This window comes from Scylla paramamosain, chromosome 42, assembly GCF_035594125.1.
Source record: "Scylla paramamosain isolate STU-SP2022 chromosome 42, ASM3559412v1, whole genome shotgun sequence".
Classification (NCBI taxonomy): Eukaryota; Metazoa; Arthropoda; class Malacostraca; order Decapoda; family Portunidae; genus Scylla; species Scylla paramamosain.
Window position 1 is genome coordinate 2,087,857 of NC_087192.1, and position 16,716 is coordinate 2,104,572.

General features: G+C 40.6%; 1 protein-coding gene across 6 annotated transcripts; it reads right to left on the bottom strand.

Annotated features, from left to right (window-relative positions):
• Positions 1 to 101: 101 nt before the first annotated feature.
• LOC135093147 (mucin-2-like) lies at positions 102 to 16,003 on the bottom strand. Of its 6 annotated transcripts, none has more exons than XM_063992053.1 (18): positions 15,749 to 16,003; positions 15,448 to 15,609; positions 14,280 to 14,342; positions 13,279 to 13,416; positions 12,479 to 12,654; positions 11,983 to 12,079; positions 11,008 to 11,189; positions 10,267 to 10,345; positions 10,020 to 10,123; positions 9,273 to 9,414; positions 8,234 to 8,346; positions 6,056 to 6,946; positions 5,628 to 5,745; positions 5,314 to 5,466; positions 4,901 to 4,990; positions 4,133 to 4,205; positions 3,659 to 3,840; positions 102 to 3,091 (listed from the first exon to the last, which is right to left on the bottom strand). In XM_063992053.1, exons 3-18 carry the CDS (start codon positions 14,332 to 14,334, stop codon positions 1,365 to 1,367), a joined length of 4,320 nt encoding a protein of 1,439 aa, XP_063848123.1. In that variant the 5' UTR covers positions 14,335 to 14,342; positions 15,448 to 15,609; positions 15,749 to 16,003; the 3' UTR covers positions 102 to 1,364. The 6 variants fall into 6 exon arrangements, with proteins under 6 accessions (XP_063848123.1, XP_063848124.1, XP_063848127.1 ...); XM_063992054.1 differs by having other exon boundaries at positions 15,443 to 15,609; XM_063992057.1 differs by having other exon boundaries at positions 13,279 to 13,413; positions 15,749 to 16,002.
• Positions 16,004 to 16,716: the final 713 nt, after the last annotated feature.

Here is a 16,716-nt window from a genome sequence, read left to right on the forward strand (position 1 = left end):
TGACTAAGAAGTGAGTAACAAAACCAGTCACCTTGGAAATAAATAAACAGATAAGTTAACAATAATAATGGGGAAATGTTATGACAAGTGACACAAGGACATCCATACATATATATTGCTTTATTAGTTGCATAGTACACTGAAACAAAAGGGATAGCTGTATATAATTATCATAAACTAAAACTATACGTGAATTTTTTTATCACAAAATGTACGTATAAATAATAAAACGGATATATTAAAACAATCTTCCACTAAAATATCAAGCTTATGGCAGCTGGAAGTCTTGATGCATGTTTCCGACTTCTGTGGCTGAAAATGGTAAAAATGAGAGAGAGAGAGAGAGAGAGAGAGAGAGAGAGAGAGAGAGAGAGAGAGAGAGAGAGAGAGTCTGACTATATGGTTTGTACTACCATATCCAAACTTACCTATATATAATAAGTATAAACATCCCCCCCCCAAAAAAAAAAAAGAATAAAATAAATAAGAAAAATTTAAAAAAATTAAAAACAGCACTGATGTACTGAGTCCAAATTCTGTTACTTTACAAACAGGTAGTGAAGAAATACATCAAAATTCTTTCCTGAAGCTGTACTGTTCATAAACAGATAACACCCTAGTAGGGTTTCAAGAAAAGTTACTTAATTCCAACCAATGACAGTTATCTAAACTGGAAATCTGAAGGCATGCATTAAGCCTTTGAGACACCTCAGTACACTGGGAATTTTGGTCCCTCTGACTAATGAAGGCACTTGACACTTGGATCATTCCTTTTCTATATACACGTGACAGGCAGCCAACATCTCTACCAGGAGGCACGGCACCATCCACACACACACAAGCATTTCCTCACATCTTACCTCATTGGAAGAAGACTGATCTTCACAACAAAGCAAGTTAACAGTATTACCTCATATACATGGAAAACATACAAGTAACCACCATATCAGAGTTGCATAAGTAAAACTACCTACACTGTCAGTGGCAGTTGAAGCTTCTACTAACAATACTTATAATACCAAAAATCACTGTAACAACCACGAGCTGCCACCAGACATAGGGTCTTCTTATTCTGCACAGCAACTATTGTACGAGTATATTACAATACCTTAAGGGCACAGCCTTTCTCATTTATTTACATCCACAAAGTGACAACTGCTGTAGTGCTATATGGTGATTAAACCCAATGCATATGTAAAAAAAAAGTTAGTTAAGTTAGTTAGTAACATCAAAGTCAGTTACAAAATTTATCCAAAAATGACAGTTCTTTATGGAGCAATTATCAAATGTTAAAAGAAAGCAATAACTGTAAAATGGTGAATTTGTACAAAAATTCCATAATATTTACTTGGATGCTGGTCAAATCAGAGCACAGGCTTTGGAGTCTTCAGCAAGGAAGGCTTTTGTCGCAGTCCCAAACTGTTCCTCACAGTCAGGTTGGGCCTGATTTGTGGTGCAGAGGAAGGCTTGGCTGGAGGGGCGCTGACTGGTGCTGATGTGCCACTCACATTCAGCCCAGACTTGTGTGCTGCTCCTGGTGCTTGACTTGCTCCAGTTGCAGGCAGCTTTTTAGGATAACTTGGTAATATCTTCAAGGATGGTAAGTTACTGCCTGATGTATTTAAAGTCTTTGGTAACTTGGAGCCTGAGGAGCTTCTGGGCAAGCTACTCCTGGGCTGTGGTGAGGATTTTCTTGGGTTATATTTATCCTTGCCACTTGTTGCTCCAACAGTTTCTACTTGTGGATTACTCTTGAGTGGAACACCTTTCAAAGCTGGGGCATGATTGGAAACCTTTGAGTTATTAATGATTGGCTTTGTGTTGGTGTTGCATGGCTTCAGGACCAATCTGGGAGCTGGATTCCTCTTACTGAGCAATAGTGATTGTCTTTCAGGCTTTGTCAGAGGTTGTGGAACCTTCTGCCTGGTCTCTGATAGAGGGCTTCTCCTCTTGTTTTCCTTATCAGACATGTTTGGTGGCTGGACCTGCCTGACCTTGGGCATGGCAGGTTTTAAAAGAATACTTGATCTTTTTAGGTTACCATCCTTCCTTGCTGCTGCTCCTGATGTTGCTGGTAGTGACTTTGTTGATGATGGTGAAACCAAGACCTTCTTCTGTGGCTTGGTGATCTTTGATGGTGGTGACACTGATGCACTCTTCTTTGGCCTCATTATGTTTGATGATGGTGAGACAAGTGGCTTCCTTTGTGGCTTGGTTATGGTGATGTTCTTCTTGCTTGCAGGTGGTGGTGGTGATGGTAGTGAATATGCTGCTGCTCTTGTTGCTGTTGTTGATGTTGGGGATGCTAGTGTTTGCATTGGTGGTAATGATGATGACAGTGGCTGCTTTGGTTCTGCTGGTATTGGTGGTGGTGGTGGTGGTGGTGGTGGTGATGATGGTTGTGCTGCTGCTGTTGTTGTTGGTAGTGGTGGTGGTGATGGTTGTACTGCTGCTGTTGTTGTTGGTGGTGGTGATGATGGTTGTACTGCTGCTGTTGTTGGTGGTGGTGGTGGTGATGATGGTTGTGCTGCTGCTGCTGTTGGTGGTGGTGCTTGTGGTTGTACTGTCATTGTGGTTTGTGATGGTGGTAATGGTGATGATGGTTCTTTTGCTACTGGTGATGGTGACTGTGATGATGATGATGATAATGTGGGATGCAATAGTGATGTTGGCTGTGCTGGTGATGATGGTTGTAGTGCTGGTGGATATGATGGTGCTGACTGTGTTGTTTCTGGTGTTGGAGGTACTGGTGATGATGGCTGCAGTGGTGATGTTGGTCGTTTTGTTTCTGGTGGTGGAGGTAAAGGTGGTGATGGTGGTGGTGGTTGTGGCTGTGATGTTTTTGGTGGAAGTTGTGGTGAGGGTGGCACAGTTTGAGTTACATCTGAACAAGTGGATGGTTTCTGTTGCTCCACACAATCTTCAGCCTTATTTCCCCCTGTGCTGTCCATCTCCACATTCCTGGGCAGGCTGGGTGGGTGTGGCTGTGGGGCTGATTCAATGTCTGCTGGGGAAGGCTGGTCAGGAAGGTTCTTAGGTTCTGTTTCATCACTGGAGGATTTTCGGTTCATTTCTTCCTTGTTCAGACTCCCTGAGGTGAGAACAAGAGTGAGGTCATAATGCATAATAGTGATGAATGACTGTTTGTGTGTGTATGATAGAATTTAATAAATCACTATTTTTTTTTATTTGTTTTGTTATTCTTTGATGATACAAGTGCCTTTATTTTTCTTAAATGAAACTATGTAACAATTTGCATGACACAACAAATGTAAAGCTTCTTCAATCCTCATCTTACTGATGTGACAGTCTTCATGATGACCAACACCTCCACAAGTATCAATGATTTAATCTCCACACACCTCTAGCTTTTTTTTGTTACCTATTAAAAAATCAAAACATGGTAAATAAACTACAAGAGAAAAAATAATAAAATAATAAAATAATAAAAGTGTGTTCCCTTTCACTGCACCATCAATAATACATTACTTTAAGACAGAATGTGGAGAATGTGGTATACAGTGTATGAAACTAAAAAATGTACATTTATACAGGTAATGTTATTGTGATTCCACAGAGGAAACAGTTCAGTGCAGTAAACACCTGCACCACCACCACCATTTGAAGCATAGCCAGACTATATGCAGCTGCAGCTTACCACTGGACATTCCATCAGGCTGGGAGGAGGAGCTGATGAGCCGGGAGAAGTGTGGCTTGGAGGAGACCTGTGAAATGGGGGTGGGAATGGCACCATCCATCTCCAGCATGGCTGACAGAATGCCTCGGCCACTGATGGTTGGGGTGCTGGTGATGCAAGGAGCGCAGGGCAAAATGTCCATTCTGCAGGGTGAGCAAAATAAAATACCCATTATAGACCTTGCCCTCTGCTACTCATAAGCATCATATGAATAAAGTTTTTTGTCCTTTTCTTCACACATGAGATTCTATCTATCTACACGTCAGGGTAGCAGTGGTCTCGTAAGAGGATAGCCTTGTCTCATTGTACATAAGAAAACAAAAAAGACATGCTTGATAGTTGACAGTGAAATGGATTAAGCAGAAATAACACAACATATATATAGCTAAGAATAATAGCTATATATAAGTAATTCTGTTAGCAGGTAACACTCACCTAAATGCCTCTGGACTTGATATACTCAAGTTACGGTTGATGCCAAGGTCTGGAGTGCTTGGCATTTCATTCTCTGTTATCAGGAAAATAAGGAATTGATGTGAAACCAAGGCTTACCACAGGTACATTAAAAACACCACCAAAGGACATCCCTCCCCATGATAAAGGAGCTGAGTCTAGCATCAATGCTTCTCTTCAGTTTGTAATGTTTGCACCCAGAGCTGCTGCTGCTGCAGGATAAGCTGATCTACAAGCTATGTCCCTGTCTCTTCCCTCCTTTTGGCACAGCAGCTGACTGGTGCACTTAGAAAAGTTTTTGCCACTTCCCTAATTTTTCTATATTCAATGTATTTTCAATCACCTCATCAATTAGCCTTGCCTTAAGCTGATGTTTTAAGATATCAACATGAATATTATGACAATACCAAAGTATTAATCCTTTAGAATAACTGTGATACAAACTGCACATTGTATTTACAAAAACAAATGCACATGACTGCTGACATGGGGTCGAATTTCCAATGCTACATGTCAACAGCCAGGTGTACACCTTCATGCAAGTTATTATGTTGTTTCCAAAAATTTTCTAGAGTTTAATACTTTGATGTCAGGATTGTTTTTAAGCTGATATTTAAAAAAAATCAGCTGATGGATTATAGTTTCCCAAACCTTGCAATTATTGTGATACCAATGATCAGCATCCCACAATACTCCATTTATGAATAACACCCACATGACTAATGGTACAGGCAGCTTAACTGTACTCACCAATGCTGCTCAGTGAGCCAAAGGAAGGCACTGTGACCTTCCTCCTCTGGCACAATGTTTGCTTGGTGCTACCATTGGAGCTGTCACCACCTGCACACACACATAAATGGATATGAATGTCAGGTGGTTCCTATACAAACTTCAGAACAAAAATAACATAAATACTGAAAAAAAAAAAAAAAAAAAAAAAAAAAAAAAAGTGAAGCAAAACAACGTTCATATGGCTCCACCTCATTCTGTGGGAACATACAAGCTACTAAGGAGAGACTTCCAGTCCTCATACTTGTTTTTTTGGTTACCCTACAGACACAAGGAATCGAGACATGTATTCCAAGTCCCAATGTCTAAAAGACGATATATAAATGAACATACTTTATAAATGCACGCATGCATCCACACACACACACACACACCTGCAGTGGCCTCCAAGTGTGCGGCATTGGTTACCACCATGCTGAGGGGCAGGGCCTTCATGGGACCTGGACGCCCTCTCAGTTGTCGACGCTGCTGCTGCTGCTGCTGCTGCTGGCCACCTAACACTGCACCATCTAGGAGCTTCATCCCTGCTGCAAATGATAAATCTTGGTTGTGAAAGCTAAACACCCACACAAGTAAACACACACACACACACACACACACACACACACACAGTAAATACCTTCTGTATCTTTTATACATAGTGTTTAATCTGGCCCCGATAATATAACAGGTGATTTGCAATGCTCACCTGGCAGACCTGAGGTGGTGGTGCTGGTGGTAGCAGGGGCTGCTGACTCCTGCTGGCCCTCCTTCTTGGCTCCTTCCAGTAGGCGGTTTAGGAAATTCGTGGTTGACGCTTTCATGAGCTGTTGTTGAATGGGATGGGGGGGAAGGAGGGTAGAGTAGAGCAGAAGAGGGGAAAGGAAGAGAGAGGGAGAGAGGAGAGGAGAGGAGAGGAGAGGAGAGGAGAGGAGAGGAGAGAGAGAGAGAGAGAGAGAGAGAGACTTAACTTGGCATAAAAAATACAATAATTATTCTCACTTTCAAGTAAAAAACAAATTCAAAACCAAAAACAAATCACAGAAATCAGAGAAAGTAATCAATGAGATGCACAGCTCAGAGGAGGAACAGGAGACACAGAACACTGCACAAAGAAGGTTATCCTTCATGTCTCACCCCTGCTTTGAGGTGAGGCTGCTGGGGGTTCCCTGAGATCTTAGGGGTGGAGGAGGCCTTGGGTGGCTGCTTGGAGATCTTCTTTGGTGTGGCGTCCAGAATCACCTGCAGAATGTTCTCCTCCGCATCCATCAAATTCACCGTCTCGTTCTGTGAGCCAATCCTGTACTCGCCCTTCTCGAATGTCACGTTGAGGTCAGCTTTGTCATTGTCAGACTGAGATGGAGGGTTCTCGCCGGCACTGAAAGTTGAGTTGGTGGCTCCATTTCCTTCTTGGTTTGTCTTGAAGTCAAATGTGGTGTTGACAGCTGCAGGTTGGTCTTTCCCTTCTGTTGCCATGTTTTTGTCAAACGTTACATCAGCTGCTGGTTTGTTGCAGTCAAATGTTGAGTTGGCATTTGGATTAGCCTTCCTTGCTGCTACATTGTTCAAGTCAAAAGTGGTATTGGCAGCTGTGTTTCCCCTCTCTGCTGGTTGTCCCTTTCCATCAAAAGTAACATTAGCAGATGGATTTACCTTCCCTGCTGCCTGATTGAGATCAAATGTAGTGTTGGCTGTTGGATTTCCATTCCCTGGTGCCTGTGTACTGAAATCAAAAGTGGTGTTGGTAGTTGGATTGGCATTTTTGGCATGAGCTTTTGAGTCAAAAGTGGTGTTGACAGCTGGATTTCCCTCCTTCACTGGGTGGCCAAGGGTATTGAAGGTCTGGTTAGCACACTTTTCAGCAGGAATAAAAGTACAATTCTTATTCTCTGTGCCTGGTGGGCTAACTGTTGTTCCCTTCTCATTACTACAAATGTCCTGGTCATTTGTGATACCCAACAGCTTGGTCATCCTGTCCATGGTATTCTCCTTCTTGACTGTCTGGTGGTGTTGTGGCACATCGTTCCCCTGTGGAGACACGGGCGGATCACTTAGGAGAAAGTGGATGGACAGAACATTTATACTAGTAGCATTACAGTATGTTGTGCAGGCTGGCTGAGACATGCTCTACTGATGAAAAATATAATTTATAATGTTAAGGCCAGCAAGAATTATTCTATCTTTATGAAAATGTTCATATACAACTGGCCTTCTAAACAAGAAGTGTGGCACATTACAAAAAGCAGAATGCTCATAAACATAAAAAATAACTGGAAAAACACAAACAAAAGAAATTTATAAATCTAAACTTTACACAACATGCGGTCACAATGAAACAATGGAACCATTAAAATACTTATACAATAAAACAGATTACCATCTCCAAGTATCCCTGTCTCAATAATGCTACTGATTTCTCTCTGATGCCTCAGGAGTGTCCTCCCAAAAGGTGACCACAGCAGGAAAGCCCCCACCTTCCCCTATCCAAGCCCTTTAACTCTGCTTACACTTCTTTCACAGATGTATCCCTTCATCCTGACCTTCCACCTTCCAACTGGCCTTCCTCTAATATTAGGACCTTCAGTTTCATTCATATACACCTTCAAAACTCTTTACTCTTCATCACTCAGTGTGAACAAACCACCTCAGTGTATTAAGTTTTCTTTCCATCCATCAGTCTGCATTCCACCTATGCAACAAGTGTCCATGCCATGTCTTTTATAGATGTCTCCACTGCTCTCACCCACCCATCCTCTCACCCCACATGCCCCCCACTCAGACAACTCATTTCTGCAGGGCACAGATGCACTCTATTTCAGGTCAAACATCAACACAGGCAGAATACTACTCCTTAAATGCCTCAATGTCTATATCTTAATCTCACCATTTTCCTACCATTTGCAGTCTCTCACTTTTCACAGCCATATCAACACCTCCACCTCCTTCCTCACTACATCTCATCATTCTGCTTTTTAAGAAGTTCACTTTCAGCCTTCTCCAGCAACATACCCTTCCACATTATGTAACACTGCATATGCATCAAATGTCTGGGAGTAATCAAAATAAACATAACATGGCAAAGGTAAGTGCTTAAATGTCACAGATAAATGCCTAGTCTTTAACTTCCTGTCATTCCAGTTAAAAAAAATTAAAAAAAATAAATAAATAGGTAAACTAAATAAAAAATTAATATACCTAAGTCTGTTCTCTAATCATCATCAGCCAGCAGTCCAATAAGATGGAAAGTTTTAAGAATTCAGTTAAAAAAAATAGTTATGCTTCTTGTGAGAGATACAAAGCCGAGTACTTCCTCACCTCTGTCTTGGACACAGAAGGCAGTGGACAGTCTTGCGATGTCACAGGCAGTGGCTTCTGTGGTGAGGTCTGCAGGGAGGAGTTGAGGAGGCTGTCGTTTATGCCTTCCATATCTATGGATGAAATATTATGTTAGAAAACACACAAGAAGGATCCTGAAGTTGAAAAATAAGTCACAACCAAGATTCCCTTTTCACGCAATAAGCTGTCTGTCTTACATGGTGGGTGGCAGCACAGATAATGTACAACATAGGATTACAATGAAATGGAGAAGAAATTACCATCTAAATAAATTATATAAGAGGATGTGCTCACTTATGCATATTTTTCCTTTGTACATTCTTTCAACTTCCCTACTTGAGCAATCTATTTTGACCTCTCATCACCTCATGTAACTTTTCTTCACAATGGAAATTGTGAAGAAGAGTCATGTGTAAATATCACATGATGTAAAATTTCCACCAAGCATGCAGCAATGTCATTTCACTTAACTCAAACATCACAAACACCATTAATTCAGGAAGAAACTGAATGTTACGACAGAGAACAACGTGCTGAAACATTTAAAGCTTAGGGAGAATGGGAGGATAAGAGAACCGGAGTGTGCAAGATTGACATGGATGAACAAGAGTGAGCAGAGGCTAAGGAATAACCAACCAAAAAAAAGGAGTGAGAAGATTATGGAGTGTTAGGTGAAATATAGAGACAAGACTGAGTAGAGACAAAAGGAGTGTGATGTGTGACAGTTCAGTGTACAGAAAGGAGTGAGTTCAGGTCAATAACAGACTTACCAAAAAGGAGAGCGACAAGACTAGGGAATATGAAAGCGAAATATATGGACAGGAATGAGCAGAGGACAAGAAAATGACTTACCAAGCAGGAGAGGAAGGTGAATAAAGAGTGTAAGAGTGAAGTGTACAGAGAAGAGTAAGTTCAAATGTGAAAAAAAAAGTTACTTACCAAAAGGGAGAGTGAGATTAGAGTGAGAAAAAAGTTAAATGAATGGATGGGAGTGAGCGGAGGTCAATAAGTGACTCACCAAGCGGATGGACAGTAAACCGGCGATCTGAGGCCTGTGGGGATGAGGTGAGGTTAGCTGCTTGATTTTCCAATTCAGTCAGTACCACCAGTGCCTCACCAAGAACACCACTTGAGGAGAGTGTGTCGCTGCCCAGCTTGCTCTTCCATGAGGAAAGATAAAACACATTGCATTACAAAGTTTCTCAGATCACTGGCTTCTCTATGTTAGGAACAGTGGACCACAAAATTATCAAATATCAGAGGCAGATCCATTCTACCCTCTAGATTTAGTTACTTAGCTGGGGGAGTCCATCATATCATTCCAAATAAGCTTGATAACTACCTTATAGCACAATAATTTCCAAACCTAGCCTGTTTTCTGACCTGAATTGAAATTTTTACACTAACTGCTTGAAAACTACCACATTATTCAAAGACAAAATAGACTCATTCTGTTACAATAAGTGAATTTGAGACATTAAGTACTGTCTCATCAAAACTTACAGTTCATCCAAATATCTTAAGTAAGAGCTGTTTTACTATTTTCACAGAACCTGGTCCAGCTTTGTTCAGTTTTCATTACCACTGAACTTATAACTTATCCTTTCATTCTTAATGGTTCTCATGATTCTGTGGCCTATGACTACTAACAATTCAATTAAATTCCTCTTCTGACTCAAGAGGCTTAGTAGGTAATCAAGGTACATTTTGGCAGTGCAATAGCAAGAGGCCATATGACTCTACAAAATTAAGAGGTACATCCTACCAGCTCAAGGTCCCCTGGGCTACCCTGGGAAAGGAGAATCTCTTTCAGGTTCATCTTCTTAATGGGGGAGAGAGCAAGCATCCTTGGATTTATCTTGTCCACATCTGAAGTATAACAAAAGTAAAATAACTGCAATGGCAATCTTGACCCAATATTTATGATGGAAATCTTGAGTTAATAATGAGTGTCAACTTTAAAATTGTATGACTGGCACTCCAAGTGAAGGTGTTAAGTGTCCAAGACCCACCTGCTGTCTCCTGGTCCCTGAGCGTTGCTGTGTTGTCCAGTGGGACTGCCAAGGTGGCTTTCAGGTCGTCGCTGTCATCCTGCATCAGGAACAACAGACAATTTCCTAAACCTCCAATTTCCTCTGCTCAGCAGATCCATGTTCATCAAATTCTGTTATTACTTTTACTAGCATATTGGATAACTTTGTCCTATTTATCTTGCATGCCACCCCATGCGTGAAGAAATAGCTACTTTATTATTTTGATCAAGCTGGCTATCTCTCTTAAATATGTGGTGACACAAGACAAATACTGATTCAAACTTCAAATCCCTTTACTAAAATCTACATATTTTACAGAAAATAATTTTACTGCTTGTATAAGATTTACATAAATATTTATTCTTTCCTTCATAATACCAAGTAAAAAAAAATAACTAAATGAAAAAAATTAAAAAAACAAAATAAATAAATAAAATAAAATAAAATAAAATAAATGCAATTTAATTAGTTGTAAAGATATGGAGCTACACTGTAATTACTTGGGCAAGCATTAAAGAACACTGAGATATGACAAATATTCATATAACTGTACAAATTGTACTGTGCATGTTGCTCTATTTACAAAGCTACAAAGGAAGAATTTGATATATAGAAACAGAGGAAGAAACTAATTTACATGAAAGATGCTTATCTGGATGGAAACAAAATGAGATGAAGCATTCATGAGCCAGTGTCTGGGAAGTGCAGGGAGAGACTCACAGCAGGCGCATGGTGTGAGCCACTGTGGGTCATGCTGGTGGGGGAGTTGGAGGGGAGGGAGAGCAGCCTGGAGTATTCACAGGAGCTCAAGTTACAGGTGGGCATCTCTATGTCCTGCAGCAGCTCGGAGAAGGAGAATGGGGAGTTTGTGTGCTCCTTGATGAAGACAGAGTCAGTCAGACCTGAAAGATATGAAGATAATTTCATGATGTTGCTTCACTTTTGTGCAGTGAGGTATCGAGTTGCAAGTGACTAGATTTTCAGGATGCATGTGTGGTTGTTTCATTGGTCATCTGTTATTTTTTCCTTCACATAATATATAATGAGGGCTGCATTTCTCCTGGATGGAGAGGACAGGTTCTAACAACTCTTGCATGGGTCCAGTATACAAGCATTTAAGCCTGACAACAAAAGTGGTTCATCTGTGTTACACCATGATACTCATTCCCTCTTCCCCATCTAATGAGCTCAGTTGGTGGGACAAGATTTGGACAAACTTCCTGCTGAGGCTACTGGCTGCATCACCTTTTTGCATTCACCACTGTTCTCCATTCAGCAATATCATGCACCACCACTTTTTCTTGTGCCATATACTCAAACACTCACTCTATAATTCACATACAACTTTTAGCTTCATTTAACAATGTATCTTCTCTGCACACCATTCTACAGCATTCTTAAATAAATGCCACTCTTCTTCCACATCCCAATGACCTTACTCTTTCATCACTCCCATGCATCACTCCAACTTCTACTATTCTTTTCTGCCCAAGTCTCTCCCTTTAGGAATGCCTGCTACACTCCACTCAACTTGTTGACACCTTCAAACCATCTTTCATTTACCTTCCACCAGGTAGTGGTCAGACATGTCTCCACCTTCCCCTCTCACCCTTCTCACTAACTAACTTCCAGTTACATTTACCTGCAGGTTTGCCTTGCAATAAAACTCTGACACTGCTTCACTTTTACACTCACTGTCGCTAGAGGCAGGGGAGCTTGTCACCACCAGCACAGCTGTGTCCAGGCAGCCCTGTGTGCTGCCCTCCATCGTTGCCTGTTGTCCTGCCTCCATCTGAAAAGTTGAGGGCAAGATGTTATATCAGAGAAAATATAATTCTTTATATATGTCTAATTGTATTCACCCAATATATGGTGCTCCTTAAAATTTAGAGATTATAACAGCAAAAAGCAGAATTTTAATATATATATATATATATATATATATATATATATATATATATATATATATATATATATATATATATATATATATATATATATATATATATATAAAAGAGGTCCACTGAAAAAAAAAATGCCACATTTATTGCCAGTTCCTATGCATGTCAAAGGAGAGAGAAAAAAAAAAAAAAAAAAAAGAACATGTGTCTTGAAACCTTTCCTCTAGGAAGGAGAAAACACAGAAGCAGGCAGACAGTCCCAGAGAGTATACATGGATGGCTTGACTCACACTGTCATTCTTGGTGGGGGAGGTGGACAGTTGGGTGGATTCACAGCAGCTAATGTTGCAGTTGGGCATCTCCACATCCTGCAGCAGCTCCAGTGACGAGTGAGGGAACCCACTGCCAGAGTGAGGAGAGGTGCTGCCTGATGGACTCCCACCACTGGACACTGAGTCACTGAGGCCTGGAATGTAGCAACACACCAATGCCTTTACATCCTGAGACAAGGCTAAGCATAATGACCCCTACAAAATACCAATTAGAAAAAACAACTTGTAAATACTTTGTGGTGGCCCCTATCCAAACATGATTATTCATATCTACAGCACAGCTAAAGAGCCACAGCCATTTAGCCTAAACAATACAGCTACACATGAAGAACACACAAAACAATCTGTACAAAGATATAAAAGCATCAATACTATGAAGTGTACAAGGTACATGGCAGAGGTACCACCTCCAAGCTGCCTCTTTATGCTTGACAACACAAAAATATGGTGAATGGAACTAAGGTTTATGGGATTTACGATCAAGAAGAGTGAGAAATGCACACGTCCATGCCAGACAGTCACCTCTGGTATGTGCTGCACAGACATTTAAGTCTCTCATATAAATGCTATTGTTATTCCATAGAAAATGAGAATTATATAATTTTACACAATAGTTACATGAGATTATCCTTAAATATGCAGATGGTGGATGTCCATGTCAATATACTACTGAAAACCTCTCTATGTAGGCTTATGTGTACCAGCTGCCAGTTAAACACTTATAAGACCACACCCTGTAGAGCATAAGCAATACTCACTGATCAGTCTTGCCACAGGAATATCTGGTTTTGCCAGCACTGGTGACTTCACTGCTGTTATCTCCTCTTCCCTCATCTTCTCAATGCTTCGGTTCAGCTCCTCCTCCAGACGAGACCCCAACTCATCACACCCACCTGCAGGAGAGTGGCCATGCACTGTCTGATGTATTTACAGGAATCACTCTAATATTTCACTTGTATGAAGGAGGTATGCCAAAGACCCATTAAATATGAACTACTTATTCAACCAGTTTATTAAATGCTGCATGTATGACTGTCAACTAAGCTGCATAAATTAAGCCAATTAATGTGTGTAGCAAGAACTTTGCATGTATCTGGTGAATAAAGGACTCTCAGCATAATAATTAAGCATAATTAAGTTCATATATGTATGTGTGTGGTGAATTATTCAAGTGTATGGAAAGTGAACAGTATGCTGAGTATATGTAATGTGAGTTAGTTACATGTGTTTGTGTCTGTGTTTTAACCCTGTCACTGCAATATGTAACAATTCACAGCACTAAAAGCAATGTATGGAATATTTATAAGCACATACAAGAAATAAGGGGATATGAAAGAATACATCTTGCAATATCTGACAGTACAATGTTTGGAGGAGGGTGTGGAATAAGAAAAGATGCCTCAGAGTGGTTAGTATTTAAGGACAGATGTGCCAACCAGCAATGAAGGCGTTGACCTAACTGTAGGATACATTTATGTGATCCTGTGTTTATTTATTTATCCAATCCTTCCTTTAAAAATACACACTTTTTGCTTTCATCACTTCATCTTTCAATCCATTCCGTAAGTCTATATTCTAAACACCTATATACATTTCTAAGCTTATTTAGGTATCTTCCTTTTCTCTCTTCTTTCTCCTTGTATCCAGTTAAATAGTCATATTCTGTCCTCCACAACAATAGATTATCTCTTCTTAAAGTGTGTGTGTGTGTGTGTGTGTGTGTGTGTGTGTGTCTGTGTTTATCAGTGCAAAGCCTCACCTTCCTCAGCCTCCACTCCTCCCTCAGCTTCAGAACAGCTGCCTTGAAGGGACATGGTGCTCTCTGCAGGGAGAAGACCAGTAAGAAATATATATATAAAATGAATTTCTTTCCTGTTCTCTTTGTGAAGATTAACATTCTCTTAACATTCTCATCAATAACCTTTCTTAACGTTCTCCAGGCTAACATGGAAAGAGGAATATCAAAATAGCATTTATCACATCAGTCCATGGCATTGTACTGACATGTCACTTGCATATTCTCTGATTCTGACTGCTTATTTCTTTCCATAGATCCATAGTTTTCTTTAGGATAAGATTAATTCAGTTGTGAATCTTTGCAATGACTGACAACTGTAAATGTTCCCAGTCTCTAAAAATAGAAGTGATCAAATAAAGACCCCAAGAAGAACAACAGCAGAGCCAGGGAAGCATCTCCCTTTACAGCCAAGATACCATTTGCTGTCTGTGAGGCTTTTCATCCATCATTGTGTTACAAACTAAACATTACTTTGAAAACATGATTTATGCATCAGTTACATCATTACATTTTCTATAGGGGAATGGAGTAGTGCATGGCCCTGGACCCTGGTGCCCCTACTCCACCAGCAGCTAGTGATGATCCACCCACCACCACCTGGCTCCTCATCTCAAGTGATGTCCCTCACTAAATTTTCCCAAGGTATATAGGTAACATCTCTATAAGTAGTAAGTGATTTGCAGTGAAAAAGTGCTGCCTTCTGTGTTCAAAAAGTAATCAGCTTATACTAAAGGGAGGAAATCTAGTATTCTGACATGCTGGTATCTCCTAAACTAAACATCCACTCATAATCTTAATTAGAAAAGCATCCAGATAACCACCATATTTTCTTGGTATCATTAACCATGCGAAATAGTTTGCAGTTTGACCTATGAACAAAGGTGAAATTAAATTGGAGAGTACTGAAATCATCAAAACGTCAGACTGGGTTAAGATTCATTCAGTTCATTAATCTCACAACAGATCCTTTCACTATATTGATATTTTCCTGACAATAAAGTGTCTGGAAATTAGTAAGCTAAAGTAATTTCCATAGTCCCCGACACATCTTATTAAAACACAATTTTTACCCCTTACTGACACTCCTGGCAGAGGCAGGTGTAATTATGACATTGTGCCCGTACCTTACCTTCCCTCCCTCAGCCTTTGCTTGGCTGGGCGGCCCCACGTCACGAGGCACCAGGGCGGGGCTGCAACACCCACCCCACCATCAGACAGGCCTCCAGCAGGCTCATACAGGCACCACCACTGCCACAGCCTCGTCAGGAGTGCCAGCAGGATGAGGCAAATCCTGCCCACAACAATCAGAGGCTCCAGTGTTTTGAATCTCCGCCCGCCCTTCGTGGCTATTCTCCCTTTATTCATGCTTTTTTCACACACGGCAAGCTAATTATACCACGAGGCAGGAAGATCAGTAGATAATTACTTACCTCCTTGTTCGTCAGAGTGTCTAGGCCGCAGGAATGAGTAACAGAGACCAAAAACACTGAAACCACAGCCCGCCTCCTGCCGAACACCCCGCCGCTGCCGCTGTCTGGCCGAGCGTCACGAGCGTAAAGTATTTGTTGAAATGTATTGTGTCTACTTATTCTTTTCTCCTCATCTTGCCGTTTCCCTAAAGTAAGAGATTGGCTCTATTTACAAGTATCCTCCAGTTCTTTCTGTTCCTTGTATCTTGTCCTGCGACTCCCATCTTTTACAGTTCTACCCCCTATACAAGTTCCATGCCAATTATCTTATGATTATGAGTGATAATTAGTCTTGTATTAGTGTGATCCTGGTGGAGACATGCTTATACAGCGCGTTGTTGTTATTATTATTGATTGTGATGAGGGAAATATATGGTGAATATATGGATATTGGAATAAACATGATTAACTACTCATGGGGTTTAGTTATTTGATATGTTTTAGTGATCAAGTGAAAGTAAAGAGTTTTCCTATTTCAAATTAATCAAGACCTTTATAGGCCTGTGGTGTGTCCTCTGCCAGGCAGTGACGTAAGACTGGCGGGAGATTCTTGTTTTCAGTTTTCACACGACAGTCGCAATCACACGGTTCTTACCAGTCAACTGTTGGACTCGGCCAACAACAGCTAATATATATATCCATTAATTTTCATTAAAGTTGGTGATTGAATTTACTCGTTTCATTAAAAATATTTAAAATATAATAAATAACGATCCCAAGGAAATGTTGAAGAAACCGTTGGATTAGATTAGAGCAATTGAATTAGGACAGCGAGTTGTCGCACTGACACGCTACACCACAGACAGTGATGCCTCCTCCATCCTTACTATTTAGGGAGAGTCATGAACTCGTCTCTCTCTCTCTCTCTCTCTGAGATTAAATGAGCGGGTGTTAGATATAATAAAACCTTGAGAGAGAGAGAGTCCATT